The sequence below is a fragment of the Arachis ipaensis genome, chromosome B3 (genome assembly GCF_059453495.1).
Source record: "Arachis ipaensis isolate K30076 ecotype BB chromosome B3, ASM5945349v1, whole genome shotgun sequence".
Taxonomy (NCBI): domain Eukaryota; kingdom Viridiplantae; phylum Streptophyta; class Magnoliopsida; order Fabales; family Fabaceae; genus Arachis; species Arachis ipaensis.
The window spans coordinates 19,156,669-19,177,159 of record NC_142438.1 but is presented as its reverse complement, the minus strand read 5'-3'; the positions used below and the strand labels follow the sequence as shown (position 1 = coordinate 19,177,159).

Sequence of the window (20,491 nt, the reverse complement as noted above, 5' to 3'; positions counted from 1 at the left end):
TTATGTGATGCACTTTTTTTCTCTATACCAAATAGCAGATTGTTTAACTAAACCGGTGTCACAACACTTAAAATGTTCAAACGCAAACTGAGAGTACGTCAAAACCCATACCTCAATTTGAAAGGAATTTTAAGAGAAAGTTCACAGTTAATCAGTTAGGTTAGTTATTAGAATTATATAGCTAATAGAATTTTGTTCGGTTAGTTATTTGATTTTGGTTAGTTAAAACTTGTTCTTTTGATTATTCTTAAAGAGGAATCAAGCTCTAAATCTTATATATATAACAGTTGTATTGTTTATTTAGCAATGTGAAATATATTCATTTTTATTCATCTCAGTTTTTTTTTTCTGCATTTTTTCACAGCTTGTTCCTTAATCTGTGATCCTACCTTTCTGATGATCTTTGTTGCATCTTTTAGTAACAAAATAATTTTTATAACAATTTATTCGTAAAAGCTCACTCAGTTATGTGGGTCTCTCTTGACTAATAAATGTGTTATTGAATTAGTAGATTTTTTAATTAAATCAATATAAACACTTCAATCTTTTTGTTTTAATTAAAAACTTTTGACACCAACGATCATCTCCACATGATCTTTTAGTTGTCTTCAATTTCTTACAATAGCATGAGGCTCTTAAAGAGCAAGTATTTATTAAAAAGTAAAAAGAGGACAGAATATGATAAATGTACAATGGTAATTGGGAATTGAAAATTTACCCATGGATGAAAAATTAATAAATAGATTATATTAATAACTCTTTTTTTATTACATATACAGAAAAGACTCAAACATGTCAAAAAGGATTTAAGTGAATATTACGGTGTTTAAAAAGTGGTGTCTACTTATTAAAAAGAAAGTTAAAAATTAATAATTAATTTAAAAAAATATAAAAATAAATAATTTTTAAAAATTAAAATTTATTATAATAAAATAAATTAGACAAAATTTAGACACCAACTTATAAAGATGATAAAATTAGTGAAAGATCTAATACCATTTGAAATAAGACTAGTATAATATTGAGTAGATGGCACTCTTCTAATTAGATGAACCATTCTTAATCTAATTTCTGCGGTGCTTAGCTTCTTAATATATTTGGTGAATTGATGTTGATTAATTGATTGGGTAAATTAATGTGTAGAAATAAAATTAATTAAAGTAGTTGAACTTCTAGTGTCGAATGAGTGCTTAAAGAATTGTCATTTGGCTATAAAATTGACGTGACACATATTTAATTTAAGACCAACCTCAACCAGTTAGCCACACAATCATAATCAGTGGATTAAAAGACAAAACCGTCGACAGCAGGATTCGAACCTGCGCAGGCAAAGCCCAACAGATTTCGAGTCTGTCTCCTTAACCACTCGGACATATCGACCGTTTTGACTCTCTTTCACTGCAAACATATTTAGTAACGTTAAAATTATCATTCATTGGACTTGGTCATAGAGGTGATGACTTTGTGGGGTACGATGAAGTAACAACTTGGACTGGTCCCCAACTCCAACAAAGCACATGCCATGGAACCATGAAAATTTGATTTCTTTTCAAGAGCAAAGAATGATAGGGGATGGAACCTTCATTTTTTTTTAAACAATTAAAAAAGTAAAGTGTGATTTCTTATAATTAATTTTATAAGTGAGACAAAAAAAATATGAGATAGAGTAACAAAAGATTAGAGATCACATTTTATTCCTTTAATTTTTTTTTAACAATTGAGAGAATCCATTCCCGTTTATGATTTTAACAGTAGATACATACATCTATGAAGAAGAAAAATAATTAAATATTTATCTAAAAAAATATGTTATTTTATTTTTATTAATTTTTCAAATTAGATTATATACTTCATGCTCTTCACACAAACTTTTTCACGATAAAATTATTCTCAACAGCATAGTTAGTTTACTAAGGCCAAGACATTCTTATGAATGCTTATAAAAGTAACTTCACTTTATAGTTTGTTCACAAATTGTCTACCGAAATAACATTTTCAATAACAAAAGAAAAACCCACATTAATTTTGGATGAGGTTTTATGTTTTATCAATTGTGGTTGCCATGGCTGTAATTAATTTAACATTGAGAAGGACTAGTGAGAGAGAATGCGATGTGGGGGCATTATTTTAGGCCACTACAATATTGAGGGTGGGTGCAGTGCACACATAAAGAGACTTCTTCTTTCATTGCAGCTATGAGAATGGAATAAGTGAATAACACAAGGGCCAAGCTAGCGAGGCATTAATAATCTTCGGTTCTAATTATAAGGTTTGTTGAATTTTCTTTATATATAATTTTCATTCATAAACAATAACGTTGCTAATTATTTTATAACTGAGGCCCTAGTCATATTATTTTTTTCAGGAATGTCAGATGAAGGGGGGGTTATAATTTAATGGTACCTTATGCTATATCTATATATGTTATATTATAGAGTATACCATGTTAATTTAATATATATGTACAAAGAAAGTATTTCACTATTTCCCTTTTTCTCTTCCTGCTTGTGTTGTGTCTTTACATGTCTTGTTGAATGCTAACTACTTCTTCCTCTCTCTCTCTCTCTCTCTCTCTCTCTCTCTCTCTCTCTCTCTCTCTCTCTCTCTCTCAGTCACTCATTTCTTGTTTTTATTTCTTCTGAACCAATTGACTTAGCTTACTTATATGTTCCACCACCCAAACCCTAATCTCAGGAACTTTGTGTTTGTCCTCTTCCTATTTGTCTTCTTCTTACTCTCAGAATATCTCTGATCTTTGTGTCTTCTTCTTCAATCTTCACTCTCCCATCAAAACCACTTTGGCCTTCTTATTATGTCTTCTCTATCTCCCTCATTTGGATTGGCTTCTATGCAAGTTCCAAAAAGTCAATAATTGATAAGAAATCTCCATCATTGTTCATTTCTGGTGGTGCTAGCTTCCTTGTTTTGTTTTGTTCTTATATATTCTGGTGAAGAAGCTTTGTTATGGAATCTTGTTACTGCAATCTTGAAGTTGAGGTAAATGGAGAAGAGACCTTCATGGTTGACAAGGTAATAATAAATAAATAACAATAACCTTATTAATCTCTCTTTCTCTCTCTTGCCTCTTTGTTATTTGTCAAAACGGTCTTTGTTATTTGTCAAAGTTCCTGTTTTGTTTGGATCATAATCCACTTTTCAATCTTTCTTTTTTTTTTTTTTTAAATTATCTGGATTCTAGTTTCCGTTTATGTGCTAAATATTTTGCTACTCTTGAATTTAGAATTGACTGTGATTCAATGATAGTTCATGACTTTTAATGTGTAATTTTATTTTTATTTTTATTTATTTATTTTGGTCTTTTTAGGCTTATTCTAGCTACCCTTAGTAACTTCATGATGGTAGCTTTTCCCCATCATTAATTGGCACCTACAAAGCAGTGAGGTGGGGGCACCTTTTTTCTTTTTTTCAATAATTTTCATGTCCATTTTTCTCACAAATCAAAACCACATGTCACCCTTTTTTTTTCATCTTCTTATGTTTTTAATTTCAGAAAAGTTCTTTTAATAATGCATGTCACATTAAATGCTGCTGCCATGGCCTTCTCTGGGTCTTTAATGTTCTTTACCTTCATTTTATTTTGTTTGTATTCATATCTTTTGAGAGGGACCCCAAATATGGTTGTTTTCAAGCCATTAATTTCTTTTTTCTATACCCTTCCATGCGCATAGAAGATTAAAGATCCTTTTATGCCAAATTTATTGCCTATAACGACTTCTTTGTCAGTACTCCATTCTTTCTGGTTTATGAGATTTTAATTATAGGTATGGACTTTTCCTTATTTTTCCTTATATATTCTCTCCATTTTTTCCTTTCCTTGTCTCTGTTTTTATCCAGTGATAGCATTTTCCACAATAATCATTTTCTCTTTTTTTTTTCTTTTTTTTTAAAAAAAGTACCCTTCATTGAATTGGATTCAGCACTTTTTCATAAAGCTTAATTCTTTTTACTCAATTCTGACCCCATTTTGATGGGGTTACCTAGGAAGGATGCTGGTTCATCACCATTACACTCTAACATTATGGTTTGCTTGAATTTCTCTCATAACTACATGTTCCTACAACATAGTGCATTAATATTATTATTCCTTCAATTAATAATCTAACTTTGTTTTATTATGTGTACTTTTTTTTTTCTTTCAGGCTATTATTGCTCAATACTCAAGCAAGTTAGCTAGATTATTTGGAAAATCTAGTGGTCCCAGTGGGAAACTCAAAGTAATATTCCATGATTTTCCGGGGGGTGCTGAGGGTTTTGAGCTTATGCTAAAATTTTGTTACAACAATGGAAGCATTGACATGAACTCTTCCAATTTGTTACAAGCACATTGTGCTGCTGAGTACATGGAAATGAAGGATTCTGTTCTTGGTGTTCCTAATTTGTTGGAACAAACAGAGAAGTCACTTGAAGAAATAAGCTATTGGAGATGGTCTGAACTTTTGGTTGCTTTGAAACAGTGCCAGAATCTATCAACTGTGTTGGATTACTATTCTAATTCAATGATGCTGGAGAAGTGTATGGACACCATTGTTGGGAGAATGTTTCTTGCTAGTGAAGCAAGCCCATGCCCTTCAACTTGCTCAACTGATAGTTCTTCCGGTGGGGTCCGGTTTTCGTGTGATTCGAAGAGTACTGAGAGTATCAAGACGAGTAGCTTCAGTTCGCGTCCGTGTTGGTGGTTTGAGGATCTTGTTTTCTTGAATCCGGTTTTGGTTGAAATGTTGGTGAGGTCAATGATCACAAGAAAATTGGAACATGGTTTGATTAGTAGGTTTCTAATGTATTATCAAAAAGCAAGATTTTCAAGTACTATTGATGTGAGTGAGAAGATTAAGATCTTGGAAATGGTCATAGATATGCATTATGATATGGAGTACTACCATAATTGTTCAATCCCTTTTAAGACCTTGTTTGGGATTCTAAGAATTAGTTTGAGTTTGAACATAAGCAAAAGTTGTAGGCACAAGTTGGAGGCCATGATTGGTTCCAATTTGGATCAAGCAACTTTGGACAATTTGCTTGTTCCATCACCATATGGAATAAGTTACTTGTATGATGTGAAACTTGTTCTCAAGTTTCTAAAGGCGTTCTTGCGACGCGGCGGCGGCGTTGTTGCTCCCATTAGGATGAAGAAAGTTGCAAGCTTGATAGATTTGTACATAGCAGAGATAGCACCTGATCCTTCTTTAAGGCCTTCTAAGTTCTTGGCTCTTGCCACTGCAATTCCAGATTCTGCAAGAGATTCTTATGATGAGCTCTACCATGCCATGGACATGTACCTTGAGGTATTAATAACTTTTTGCTAGTCTTTAATTTTGGTCATAAAGTGAATTAAATCTCCATGTTCTGTTCTTTAGAAATGCTAGTATGGTATGTGAAAAGTGAAACATAATTCCCAAAAGGGTAAAGCATGTTTTTTACCTGATTTTTGCGATTTTCTTTAAAACTACTCTTTAACTTTTAATTTCATTCAATTTTGTCCCGAATGTTTTCGATTCTTTTAATTTTGATCCCAATGCTTTTGATTTGTCTCAAAACTATCCCGAACTTTTTTATTTGTCCCTAATAATTTAGATGGAGTTAATGTCTAGGATTAATTTTGAACTATCGAAAAATGTTAGGAACAAAATTAAATAAAATTAAACAAGTATTGAGGAAAAAAAATAACTTACACTTATAATTAACTAAAAAATTCAAGGACTATTTAATAATGTTGAATATGTTACTACTTTGTAGGTTCATGGTCAATTGTCAGAAGAAGAAAAGGTGAAGATATGTTGTGGATTAAACTATGATAAGCTTTCACCTCAAGCTTGCATACACCTTTCTCAGAACACAAAATTCCCATCAAAATCAGCAGTTCAGGCTCTCATATCACAACAATCAAAGCTCAAAAACTTGATCCAATCTACTCCAGCTACATCACCATTACTCAATGGCTCATCACCACCTTTCTGCTTTACAAATGTTAATGCACAAAAGGGAAACAAAGACAAAAGCAATGACCAAGTTGTGTTGTATTCTTCTACTGGAGACTTTGATGCTTCATCTGATAACGAGAGACTCAAAGCACATTTGCAAGGAATGCAATGGAGGGTTATGGAATTAGAGAAAATCTGTAAGAAAATGCAAACTCAGATGGCAAAGATCACAAAATCAAAAGTACCACCCAATAGTTATGCAAGATCTTTGCCTAAGCTCTGTTCATGATATGTTATTTTTATTTATTTATTTTATTTTTATTTTCCCTTGTATTTCTTCATATCTGTATAGCACCCAAATGAAGTTGATTGAGTAAGAAAAAAGATATTGGTTGTACATACAATCAAGAAATAATGAAAAAAAAAAACTATATATATATTGCAAAGAATTTAAGATTGTAATAATTAATAAACGTTCAAAACTTAAGAGGAGTAGATAGTAGATACTAAATAGTTTATGTTAATATAATAATATTACTATGACGAACATTTTATCCCTCTCAACAATTTATAGTATGCATTATAGTTGATCAATTTATCAAATTATTAAATTATGCATTGTATTATGATTTTTTGTTGTGATTTGAAGTTGACTTGGAAGTTGTGTATTAAGAAAAATGGTCCTGCTAGAATATGCTTTCACATCAAGTCAAGTTTCAAGTAATAAAAATATGGTTTGTTGGGTTACCATTAGAAGACGACAAGGTGTATTGGTTGACATTGGCTTGGATACAAAGTGTGATTAAAGACACAGACAAAAGAGTCCACATAGGTACCGTACGAACCAGGTTAGATTAGATTAGATGACTTCAAATATTCATTTCATGACCCTATTAATTAGTTAAGTATTTTAGGAAGAGAAATATTTTTATAAATTCTTATTTTTTTAAAGGGATGTGTTGGATTTGAATTTTGATTATGGAGAAAATTGTAGGGCAGAAAGTTAGTCGGCCGAAGTTTTTTTTCCTAAGAATGAAGTTAGGTAAAGAAAAATGAGGATTATAATTAAATTTTTAAAAAAGTGTGTATTATATATAATATTTTTTGTTATAAAATGAGTAACTCCACCTTTTATTGAAAAATATACTCTATCATAACATGACCCAATATAGACATTTCCTAATCGAATAAAATTATTTTCGGTAAAAAAAAAAATATGGTTCATACAAAGCAAAAAAAAAAGTAAATCATTGATAAATTAGTATATATCAGCAATATAAGATTCACATGAAATAGATTTTATACTCTATCTAATATTAAGTATTGTATAGTTTATTAAGCACAACGAACACATCTATTTTAATAAATAATTGAATGCCTGCTCAAGGACTATGAACAATTATATTCTAGAATAAGAGATTCTTGTATTAACTTAAACTATTGTCTAAGATGATGAAGGATTCCCTCATGTTATTGAAGCATATTCCAAATTAATCAAATTTAAAATTAGCTGTAAGATGTGCATGGGAGGTCCCATCCTATCCATGAATACATTGCAACTCAGTGATAATGACATTATTATTGATACTGAAGCAGAGGAGGTAGAGCTGGAGTTTTCCACCTTGTTTCTGTTGTTCCATTTATATGCTATATGTTTGACTAAATTAGGTGTAACACAAGATAAATAATTATTCTCTTCCAACAATCACTTGGTTCTTATTAGTTTAATTTGTCAGTTCAAAGAAAATACATTTTTTTAAAAGAAAAATATAAGGAAAGCCTGAGAGACGTTTTTTCACTTATGGTAAATTCACCCACCTCGAATTATATTATATTATATGCAATAACCTAATTGTTTTTTTTTTTTTTTTTTTTTTTTAAATCTAATCAAACAAACGTTAGCATTTAGCAGTTAGCATTCTGACAAACTAGCTTGTAAACATAAAATATGTGTGATGTTATGTTATAAAGGTAGTATATATGATGATGACCTTCTTATATTAATTATGAACTAAACGAATTAGTTTGATCTATCCTACTTATTCATCTAATGGTCAATAATCACGTTATCTAGTTAATCAACTTGTTCTAGTAATTATCTCACTAATTTGCTTAAATAAGTGTCGCGGATATTTAAATTTTATATTGTGCATACAGCAACCTATTAGTCAACGACAAATCCTTACATAAAATTCTAATCATTACTGTTGTGCATTTAACTTAGTTTATATATATATATATATACTCATAATAGCTTATTTCCAAAATGTCTTATATAAGATGATTTTTTGGAAAGAATAATTGTTGGTCACCACTCACCCTGTACTCAAAACAACAATATGCTAATAAATTACTACTTAAATCCTCTTACTGTAACACCCAGCTTTAGCATAATAATTTATTTTGAATCTCATTTGAGCTTGTAACAGCTAGTGATAAATTAAGGATCATGTGGAACATTGTCATCACAAGAAATATATAATTGTTATGTACAATAAATCATATAAATATAATGTTCCTTCCTTTTCTTTAGCGAATATTCGTACAGCAAAGGGTTAAAGGGTATGACAGTGGCCAAAGACAGCACATGCTTTTGTGGGGCTGAAATCATGTAAGCAGATTGAATCCCATTTAATACATTGGACCTATTGCTGAATGTTTTCTTTTTCTCCTAATTTCCTATCTACATTTTTAGTTAACTTTACATAAAAGGACCGACTGAAGAGTAATCGTATAATAATAATAATTTTAAATATTAATGAAATCAAAATATAAGACATATTCTTATATATACCATGGAACAAGAAATTTTTCTCTTCTCATATAGTTTAAATTATAGTTAAAATAAACTTACATATGAAATATAATATCCACAATCCTCGTAATAAATACTTAAATACCATTACTTTTCTGCCTCCGGTTTTGAACTCAATGGATATCAATCATATCATATCTAGTTATCTACCCATTCCAATCAACTTCGAAGTTACACTGAAGAAGATGCAAATTCTATCATGTTTTTATTAGTTAATTTGCACCCTGTAGTACCCGTATTATATATATATATAGAGTAACTCACTAAGCAGCTAGCGTAACAATCAGGTATGTTCCCTGTGAAATAATGTGTCAACGTCCTCAAAGTCATATACATATTATTATGCATGTGCCGTAACGAAGAAGACATGCAGCATGCATTGATTAATCAGAAAGACAAGTTTGGTAAATTATTCAGATGTAGTTAGTAATTAAATAGAACCCACTTCATTAATTATTTATTATATATATATGTGTGTGTGCATGATGCCTGTTGTTTTCTTTATTATATGGTAGTCAATAAGCATATTGCCTGTGTCATGAGAATTGATATGATGAGAATCTAATAAGTAGCATACCCCATAATATAAGACTTTGTAGCAACCAAGATATTAAACCGTGCCAGGAAATAAAGTACGTAGTTGTATCTTATTGTTTCCCTTAGACGTTACTCTTCTCCGATCCCTCTTTCGAGGTTTATGTAATTTCGTACATGGACTACTAACTCTTTGATTGTTGACCCAAAAGAGAGATTATTATAACTCTAGCTATATGATTATAAATAAAGTAATATTCAGAGAGATAATGGTAGGGATTTTAATAAGAAAATGTCAGACGAATTGAAAGGGGGGAAGAAAAGGATAACAAGAATCGCGAAAACACAAAATAATAGATACAGATTTTTTTTTTATACTAAATTAAACGAACAAATTTGTTTCTAGCAATTTAAGTCACTCAAAAGTTTTTTTTATTAGACTTTCAAAGAATTTATTATTAACAACTTATATTAAAAGGCTGAAAATTAAAAGAACTACTACTAAAAAATTACTTTAAGTTGGCTCTTTTAAATTTATTTGTACAACAAGCAAAACAAATCATCATCTTACTTAATAATTATACATAAAAAAAACGTGCATAAAGCAATTTAAAATTTTTATTCTCACAAAAAATATTTAAATAAATTCTTAACATATTACCCTAAAAATAGCCAAATCTTTTTAGTTAAACAACTATTTAAATGAAAATATTAAAAACATCTTTTCACGATGATTTTGGTTTAAAAAGTATGACTTGTTTGTTTTGTTACACTTTAAACAAAAATAACACTTTTATAACATATAAAAATTAAGGCCTAAAATCTATTATCTAATAGTCAAAATAAAATATCTTTATATAAAAATAATTATGAAATCTTCATTAGAGTATCTACCTTTTAGATATGTCTCTAAAATTAGCATCATTAATTTAAATTAAATTTGATTTAAATTAAAAATTTAAAAATATGATAACTAATTTAAATCAAATTTAATTTTATTAGATTAGATCAGATTTGATTTAAATTTAAAATACCTAAAAGTACTACTAAACAAATCAAAATCAAATTAAATCTTTAACCAATCTTAACACTACATCAAATTGAAATATGGGTAATGCTAGATAGACAAAAAAAAAAAAAAAGGCAGAACTTGTTTTATTTAGCATTAATTAATTATCGCAATAATTAATGAATGCTAAATAAGACAAGTTATGACTGTTTCTGGCTGATTTTCTTTGGTTACCAAACATTTTCGTTTTTTTTTTTTAGTCAATGATTAATGTGAAAACTGCCAAATTTTTAAAGTTCTCTTTAAATTTCTTTGCACATACTTTAGTGAAAGAATCCTCTAAATATAAAATCTTCATTTGGCCCTTTTATCTTAAAATGTCTAAATTATCTTCCCCAACATATATATATCAGATTTATGTGTAACTTCAACAAGAAAGGCTTATTATGTCATTTACTTGATGAAGAATTAAGGTTTTACCCCATTTTTAACAAGAATATAGATCACACATACACATACACTTCTTCCAAGTTCAACTTAACACCCTATAAAATAGAATAGTTAAACTAACGCTGATTAAAAGTAAGACACAGAACAAAATAAAACCACATCCCCCCCCCCCCCCCTTTTTTTTCTCCCCGCCAAAAAAATTGGTCTGAATGAAGTTTTCGCATTAGACAATTTCATTTTCTACCACTGGAAGAAAAATTAGACCTTTAACTATCAGTAAAATTAATTAATTAGTTTGTTAGGTTATTTTTATTTGTGAAATGACTGTAAAATAACATTTTCAAAGATTTTTTTACAACACTATAAAAAAATGATTTGGTAATACTTTTAGTTTATTGACAAATGTTTTTACTATCAAAACAATAATTTCTAAATGTCAGTAATTTTTTTCTATTACAATGATTTGAATGTTAAGAATATCGTTTTTTTTTTTTTGAAAATTAGTTACCAATTTACATAAAATATATTAAACATTTTTTATAATTAATTAATGACTGTAAAAATTGTACTACTAATATGATAATTAATTTGTACAACTATTAACTGTAATTAATGTTCATTTTCTTGTAGTATATATTTTCATTCCATTTGAAAGAGTAAATACCAAAAGTGATCCCTACTTTCTATGAATTTCATATAGAATATTTTGGTTTCAATTAAATTGTATAGTATTTTAAAAGTTTCTGAAAAATATTTTCATTAAACAGATTGCCCCTATGTAGCTTTTAATAAAAATGTAATATTTGTAGAAAAAATAAATTGTTAATAAATTTTATTATAATAAATTAAATCTTAAAACTATCATTATAAGAAACAAAATGTGGATATTAATTAAAAAAGCTCGCACAATGCCAAAATTACCCCTATGACAGAACAATAACTGTATACGTTTTTTTTTTTTTGGACCAGTAACAATAACTGTATACTTTGCTCTGATTTAGGAGTCGTAATTTTTTTTTTTTGGGTGTACAGCCGTAATTTTTTGGTTTGAATAATTTGAAAAAGACTGTAAAGTACTAATAACACGCTGATATTGTTTTTTGTATTCATATTGGTTTTATGTTTTGGTCAGAAGTGGTATGGTTTTGTAATCAGCAACAAATAGATAATTGTGAAAACTTCTGAGCAATAGCCTGTGACTATTTTGGGCTTGCACCTCAATGTTCATGAGAACTGTCATATTTGGGCCTGGCCTATTTTATTTTGGATATTAATAAAATACTCACAAGAGGGAAACCAAAAAAAAAAAAAAAATACTCACAAGAGTGCGTTCCAATCTGATATTTATTTAAATTCTAGTGTAGTTGCTAGGTTTGTATGTGTGTGGGATGTGTGAATGAGTGAGTTGTATGACAAAAAAAAAAAAAAAACTAATTTCACATTCTAGCTATGATTAAATTGTTTTGGGATAGTTAGAGTAGTTGTAATTGGAATTTAGGATTTTATCCGGTTTAGGTTTGTTTGGGTCGGATTATTCGAGACAGACCCACAAAAAAATGATATATGTAATTCATGGAAATAAGAGAAAATACGTGTATACAGGTGAATATGAGAATTTATGATTTTATATTTAGATTTGTTTGGGTTGGATTTTTCGACCCAAACCCGTCAAAAAATTGATATATGAAACTCATGGAAAGAAGAAAAAATGTGTGTGTATAGGTGAACATGAGAATCTAAGATTTTATCCGGTTTAGGTTTGTTTGGGTCGGATTATTCAATCCAGACCCGCCCAAAAAAATAATATATGAAACCCATGGAAAGAAGAGAGAATGTGTGTGTATAGGTGAATATGAATCCAATAATATTCACAGATCATATTTATATTCATTTGATATGTAAGTTGCGGAGATATCTGTATCCGCAGATTTGATGTGCAAATCTACAATACATAATATATATATATATATATATATATATATATATATATATATATATATATATATATATATTTAGAGTTACGTTTAGTATTTTTCTTTTGGAAACTTAAATTTTTTTTATGCGTATCTCACACACTCCACTCCCTAAAAAATTAGCTAATAATAATAATAACAATAATAATAATTATTATTATTATTATTATTATTATTATTATTATTATTTATTAGTATGCTTTTTTTATAAAAATCATTTGTTAAAATAATTTTTAATAAGATATCTACTTAATTTTAAGTGATGGAATATTTTCTAATCCTATATTTATATTTTGTATAGTTTTTTTTTATCCTCTAAATTTATTAGAAATAAGTTTTTTAGAAAATTTTCTATTTTGCTAATCCAATCCAATACGCTCTGTAAAATTTTTTATTTTGTGGATATATTCGATATTCAATCCGCTTGGATCCAAACATAAAAAATACTGATATTGTATTCAATCTGATGTGATGTATTTAGTACGAATTCGGATCGAAATTTTGATCACATTTAATCCAATTCAATTTGTGTGCAACCCTAATTTAAAGTTACTGTATGCTCTAACTTTTTATTACATTCTTAATTACACCAACAGTTTCGCTATCAACTTCTCAATTGTATTGAATAAGACATTAATAAAATCTTTATATGTTTTAACTTCTCAAATTCTGAAAATTTAAAAATATTAAAAAAACACAAATATATAGACACATAAATATATTTTAGTGTAGGATCCAAATCAAAAATGAACTTATATAACGAACTTATATAACGAAAAAAGAGAAGTTAGCACTTCAAATAGAAAGTCAGAGTTGAAGCTGAACGTTCACCTTAGCGGCACCTCTGAGGTTAGATGCATAGTATATAACTAGCAATATAACATACCAATTAGTTAAATCATGAAAGAAAAACAACCATTAGTACCCACGAATTTTATCAATGTTGACAAAAGTACTCATCAAACAAAAAAATTAACGTTGTACCCATAAAAGATGGATTCCGTATGACAAAAGTACCAAAAGTCTAATTTTTTGTTGACTCTAACAAAATACCTAAATTAACCATATCCTTTTCTCTTTCCTAAATTTCAACAACAACAGTGCTTCAAAAAATTCCATCCATCAATGACTACAATATTATCACCTTTGTTTTTTCTCCCAAATCTTCTTATTCTTCTCAAAATTTACCAAAAAAACATACTCTTCCAGAATTAGAAGCTTAACATGGTTGAATCTACAACAACCATTCTCACTGTCGGTTACTGCCCTCTCACTGTCATCGCCTCATCGTTGTCGTGCCTTGCACAACACTCGTTCAACAGCATCGTCGTCTCTTGCTCCATGCTCGTTCGTCATCATTGTGACCTCCTAATTGATCTTCCTCGTCATTATCGCCTCCAGCAGAATCGTGACCGCCATCAGCAGCATCGTTGCAGCCTCCATCAGCCTCTTCGTCACTCATCGGCGCTGCCTCTCGCAGCCTCATCGTCGTCGTCGCATCAATCTTTCATTTTGTCGTGGCTACCTCGCATTTGTTACCACCTTCTGTACTAAGTCCGTTTCTCTTATTAAGATTTTGGGGTTTGGGGTTTGTTCAATTTTTTTGGCAATATAAATTCTGGGTATGACTTGATTAAGTAAATTGATTGGCAATTTAACCTTTTTTGTTGTTGTTGTTGGTGGTGGTGGTGTAGATGGTGGGAAGGACCTTTCAGATTCTAAGTGTTTTGGGTACTTTTACATTGAAATTTTTTTATTTCCAAAGAAATGGGCGTTGGTGCTGAAATTTGGGAAAGAAGAGAGAACGTGGAGTTGAGGTTGAAAATAAATGATGGGTTAATTTGAAAATTTTGTTAAAAAATCAACAAAAAATTAGGGTTTGGGTAGTTTTGTCGTACAAAACCTATCTTTCATGGATACAACTTTAGTTTTCTTGTTTAATAGGTATTTTTGTTAGCGTTCGTAAAGTTCATGGGTACTAATAGTTATTTTTCCAAATCATTAATCTATGGATTCCTATCGAAAAAAAAGGAGACAAACTATGACTAAGTATATAAAGTTATATAGTGCTAGTTTGGATTGGTTTTTTAAGTGAAAAAAGTACTTTTCTTAAAAAATAAAGTACTTTTATTTAATTTAAAACTTATTTAGATACGCCTTTAAAAAAAATATTTTTATTAAAAAAAAACAATTCAATGAGATATAAGTGGGTATGGCTTGGACATATAAGTGAGTGCTTTGAATCTTGGATGGATCATAAGGTGTCACAACAATTCAATGAGGTATGGAGTTCTCACTTTTATACTATCGGATTTATTCCACCACTAAATTCTATGGTAAATAGGTTACCGACGAATTTTTTAGTAAATTCACTGATAAATCTAACGGTATTCGGATACTTTCTTGTAATGTGTATCATCTTCAAGCTCTTCCAAAATGCTATTTTTTAATTCATTTTGTTATCTTAGTCTAGAGTGTTAGCTATTGTAATAAGCATATAAATTTATCTATTCTTTAATTTAGAAGGGTTGTAACGTTTTAAATGTCTTTTGTTAAAATGTTCGAGTCTAACACAAATCTAAGGTAATATTTGACAAAAAAAATTAGTATATTAGACTAAATGAAGTAACCATCGAATAATTATATTTGTTTCAAAATTCTACAACCCCTCACAACGATGACAGACTTATTGATCCAAAATAATTTTCAATATTTTTTTCTACTTCAAGATAGACAATAAAAATTTTACTAAAAGAAGGTAAGATATAATTTATGAGTTAAGTCTTAAAGTAGTCCCTAAACTTGCGCTCGAGCCTCAAAATGATCCCTGAAATTAATAGTTCCTTAAATTCGTCCCTGAAATTGCACTCCGAGACTCATAGTTATCCCTGAATGATTTTTCGTTCATCCAAACCTTAAAACGACGTCGTTTTGAACAAAAAAAAGAAAAAAAAAAAGCGTACCATAGACCCCAATTCAAAAAAAAAAAAAAAAAAAAAGAAAAAAAAGCCTACCGTAGAACACTCCCCCTCCCCAAAACCCATTTCCAATCTGTTCCTTTCCCCCTCCCCATCCCCAACTCTTTTCCCTTCCCCTTTCCCTTTCCCTTCCCCTTCTCCATCCCCAACCCCTTCTGTTCCTTTCCCCATTCCCATCCTCAACTCCTTTTCCTTCCCCTTCCCCTTCCCTATCCCTATTCACAACCCCTTCTCTTTCCCCTTCCTCTTCTGCGTTCTCAACCTTTCCCTTTCCCTTTTCCTTCCTCTTCTACGTTTCCAACCTTTTCCTTTCCCTTCCCTTTCTGCTTCCCCCAACCTTCTCTTTCCCCTTTCACATGTATGCTCTGGTTGTTGTTGTTGTCGCCACTAGATGAGAAGGTGAAGGTAGAAGAGGAGGAGGAGTCAGACGCGGGTGGTTGTTGGCGCTGCACGGCGGAAGTTGAGCGGCAGACAAAGTGTGAAAGGGATGATGAGAGTGGGAAGAGTAGTGTTCGGAATTTTATTGATTTCAGAGATTTTGTTATTAAATTTGCCATTTCATTTTGGTTTGCGGTGGTGGTCGTTGATAGTAAGAAATTTTGAAAGAATTTTTCGGTCTGAGACAAACGAATTGGGTGCTTGGAATGAAGCTAGTTGCATTTAATTAGAAGAGGAAAGGGAAGAAGAAGGGAAAGGAGAAGGGGATGGGGAAGGAGAAGAAGGGGAAGGAGAAGAGGAAGAGGAAGGAGAAGGGGAAGGTTGGGGATGGGGAAGGGGATGGAACAGATTGGAAATTGGGGGGGGGGGTTGGTTCTACGCTACACCCTTTTTTTTTTTGAATTGTGGGTCTACGGAACACTTTTTTGTTGTTGTTTAAAACGACGTCGTTTTAAGGTTTCGATGAACGAAAAATGACTCAGGGACTACTATGAGTCCCGGAGTGCAATTTCGGGGACGAATTTGAGGAACTATTAATTTCAGGGATAATTTTGAGACTCGAGTGCAAGTTTAGGGACTACTTTGAGACTTAACTCATAATTTATACTTACCCAGGCATAAGCACGAATGCATCATTGTATACAATTACTCATGATTCCTATAAAAAGAGAAGACAAAAAACAACAAAAGATACACAACAATATTCATCAATATTATTTCATTACTCGACATGTGAAGAGTTATAATATATTAACTTGTATATATGGATAAAAATTATAAAATTTATGATAAGCCATTATAAAAACTTAAATAAAATAAAAATAAAATAAATGAAATAGAAGAAACAGAGTAAAATAACGAATAATATATTAAATCAGATAATATATATTTGAATTAACTAAATTAAATAATTAATATAATAAATTAATTATAATTATTTAGCGCAATAAAATAAGTTAAATAAATAAAAGATTTCTTATAAATATGTCACATTATAACACTTTTTAAATTTATTAATCAAAATATATAAAATAAAAAATAATGTAAATTAAAATAAAATTAATTAATTTATTTCAATCAAATCAAATAATTAATATATTGATTAGTTATAATTATTGTGGTCAAATAAAATATTAAAAAATTTGATATTTATCTAAATCAAATTAAATAAATAATTAATTATAATACTTTTAAAAATTATTAATTAAAATACATAAGGCAAAAAATGTAAATTAAAATAAAATTAATCTATTTATTTTAGCCAAATCAAATAATTAATATAATTAATTAATTATAGTTAATGTAATTAAATAAAATAAATTAAAAAAATATTTTCAAAAATATATCATATCAACTATACTATTGATTAAAATAATTTAATTTTAATAATATATAATAGAGAATAAATAGATATATAATAAATTATATTCATATCAGAAAAGTTCCGCATACAAGCCCTAATGACTTGTATGGTTTACAAGTTCATTAACAAATAAAAAGCCAAAACGCGCTTCAAGGGTTACGTTGTATGCACGCGCTATATAGGATCCCGCGTATATCTAACTACCAAATTTAAAAGATTTATTTCCTTCTTCGTTTTCGTTATTTGCACAGCAGATTTGCTCGTTCTTCTTCTCGCAAAGCTTCCCCTGGTTTCTTCGATCGTTCTTTTTCCCTCCTTTCTCACTCGTTTCTTCTTCTTCTTCTTCGTCATTTACGTTAGTTTCTCTCTTTCTAACTCGAGCTTCATTTTCTATTTGATATTTCGTTTTCTGAAATCAAAGTTTGAACTCGTTTTAAAGATAATGGATGATTCAACCTCAGATTATCAGCTGAATCCAGGAGAAGTGGACTATGAATTTGGATCTAACGAAGTTCCTGAGGTTTGAATGTAATGTATTAGTTTTGATTAATTATCTGGAATTTATAGCAGACGCTCGGGTGTAGATCAGATCTTTTTTGGGTGTATTTTTGCTAGAAGTGTGGGTGTATTTACACTTTACTGCTTTTTCTGTTATTTTAATTGAGTTGTTGTTGTTCAGGTGTATTATATCAGACATGATTGGGTGTGTTTTTAGTTTTTGACATGGTGTATTCTGCAGCCTGTGTATTTACAGTTTATGACTTTTATTGTCATTTTAGTTGAGTTGTTGCAGTTCGGGTGTATCATATCAAACATGATTTGTTGTATTTGAATAATATCTATGGGTGTATTTACAGTTTTTGACATGGTGTATTCTACAGCCTCTCTCGGTTGTTGATGACCAGCTTGTTCCGAAGGTTGGAATGACCTTTACCACCCTTGAAGATGCTGGAAAATTTTACAGGAACTACGCCAAGGCTGCAGGTTTCTCTACAAGAGTTCGGAGCACAAATAGGAAGGGAAACGAGATTAAGAATCAACTGATTACATGTAGCAGAGAGGGAAAATGGAAATCTAAAATATCTCCGACCGAGAAGACGAATTCGACAGCCGATTTAAACTGTCATGCAAGAATTTATATACACACATTGAAGGATGTCGGTGCATGGATCATTTCAAAGGTTGTGCTAGATCATTCACACCCTTGCTGTCCAAGTAAAGCAAAGATGCTCAAACAGCACAGGGAACTAAGCATGTCCATTCGTCGTACAATAGAGAATAACGAGGAGGCCGGTATCAGACCAAGCAAAACCTACCAATCATTTGTTGCGGCTGCCGGGGGTCACTGCGAGTTAAGTTTTATCGAAAAGGACGTGAGGAATTACATTACCAGGGAAGTGCGGAATGTTTCCGAACAAGAAGATGCAAAGGAATTCAGGAAATATTTGTTAAGAATGAAAGAGAAGAATCAGAATTTCTTTTTTGAGCTCAAACTCGAGGAGGATCAATCGATTAAGCTGGCTTTTTGGGCCGATGCAAGAAGCAGAGCTGCCTTTGAGTATTTCGGAGATGTCATTTCATTCGACACCACCTACAATACAAACAGGTAACAAACTGCCCCTGTTTATGATGCTAAATTAATGTATTTTTATGAATCCACAACAGAGGTGTATATTGGTTGTTTTTTTGGGTGTATACGAAGCATTTGTTGGGGTGTACCTAATGATTTTGCATTCTGCACTATGGTAATTTGTTTCAGGTATAATTTGGTCTGTGGTTCTTTTGTCGGGGTGAATCACCACGGTCAGTCAACACTTCTCGGATGCTCTTTGATGAAAAACGAAGAAATTGAATCATTCAAATGGTTATTTCAATGTTGGCTTCGTTGCATGGGAGGAAACGCTCCGAAAGGGTTTTTCACCGATCAATGCGCATCAATGAAAAGGGCTTTAGAGGCCTGTATGCTAACAACAATTCACCGTTGGTGTATTTGGCACATCATGAAGAAGATTCCAAGCAAATTAAACGGGTACAAGGGACATGCCGATATTGAACAAGAAATGAGCCAAGTTGTTTGGAACTCTCATAGCAAAGACTCATTCGATAGGAATTGGAATGGTTTTATGCTCAATTTCGGTCTTGCGGACAACAAGTGGCTTTCAGGTAATGTTTTTTTAAAATCTGCAGCAGAGGTGTAAATTGCATGTTTTATCGGGTGTATTTATAGTCTTTGTTTGGGTGTATTCTGCAGATCTGTATGAAGACCGTCACATATGGGTTCCTATCTATCTGGATCACCACTTCTGGGCAGGGATGAGAAGCACACAAAGGAGCGAGAGCATGCAAATTCATTTTTTAACAAGTTTATCACCCGGAACAGCTCGCTTATTCAGTTCGTCAAACAATACGATAATTGCCTTGGAAGCAGGGAGCAAGCAGAGAGAGAATCAGATGCTGCAGATTTTCATACGGTCATACCGTGTGCAACCAAATCCTCCATTGAAGCTCAGTTTCAAGATGCGTACACTCATCAAAAGTTTAGGGAAGTCCAAGCGCAATTCAGAGGAAAGGCGAATTGCATCACCAGATTAACGAATTCCGCTCTAGGCTATTCAGTATACGAAGTCGGAGAACAAGTTTCCAGCTCAATATTCAACAAGTTTGTGGTTACTTACGACTCAGTCGCAGCCGAGGTAAAATGCCAATGCTTATTATTCGAGTCGAGAGGGATACTGTGTCGTCACGCACTAAGCGTGTTAAGTTTCGAACAAGTAAGCCAAGTGTCACCTAGATATATACTGGAACGATGGAGCAAGAAGGTAAAGAGGCGACACACACACATCAAGAGCAGCCACGACGAGCCACTGATGGAGCCAAGAAGCAAGAGGTTCGACCAATTGGTTTTTCGTTCGCAAAATATTTGCGAATTTGCATCCGAATCGGAGGAGCTGACTGCAATTCTGCACCGTGCGTACGATAACATCACGGCTGA

The 20,491-nt window shown here is 31.2% G+C and overlaps 1 protein-coding gene and 1 non-coding gene across 5 annotated transcripts; one reads left to right on the top strand and one right to left on the bottom strand.

The window, feature by feature from the left end:
• Positions 1 to 1,298: 1,298 nt before the first annotated feature.
• TRNAS-CGA (transfer RNA serine (anticodon CGA)) lies at positions 1,299 to 1,380 on the bottom strand. The gene has a single exon. It is a non-coding gene; the product is annotated as a tRNA-Ser (tRNA).
• Positions 1,381 to 2,147: 767 nt separating this feature from the next.
• LOC107629938 (Phototropic-responsive NPH3 family protein) lies at positions 2,148 to 6,260 on the top strand. 4 transcript variants are annotated; one of them, XM_088507242.1, is made up of 4 exons: positions 2,148 to 2,269; positions 2,366 to 3,030; positions 4,161 to 5,303; positions 5,755 to 6,260. In XM_088507242.1, exons 2-4 carry the CDS (start codon positions 2,965 to 2,967, stop codon positions 6,226 to 6,228), a joined length of 1,683 nt encoding a protein of 560 aa, XP_088363368.1. In that variant the 5' UTR covers positions 2,148 to 2,269; positions 2,366 to 2,964; the 3' UTR covers positions 6,229 to 6,260. The 4 variants fall into 4 exon arrangements, with proteins under 4 accessions (XP_088363368.1, XP_016188378.1, XP_016188379.1 ...); XM_016332892.3 differs by having other exon boundaries at positions 2,152 to 2,269; positions 2,366 to 2,399; XM_016332893.3 differs by lacking the exon at positions 2,366 to 3,030 and having other exon boundaries at positions 2,182 to 2,269.
• Positions 6,261 to 20,491: the final 14,231 nt, after the last annotated feature.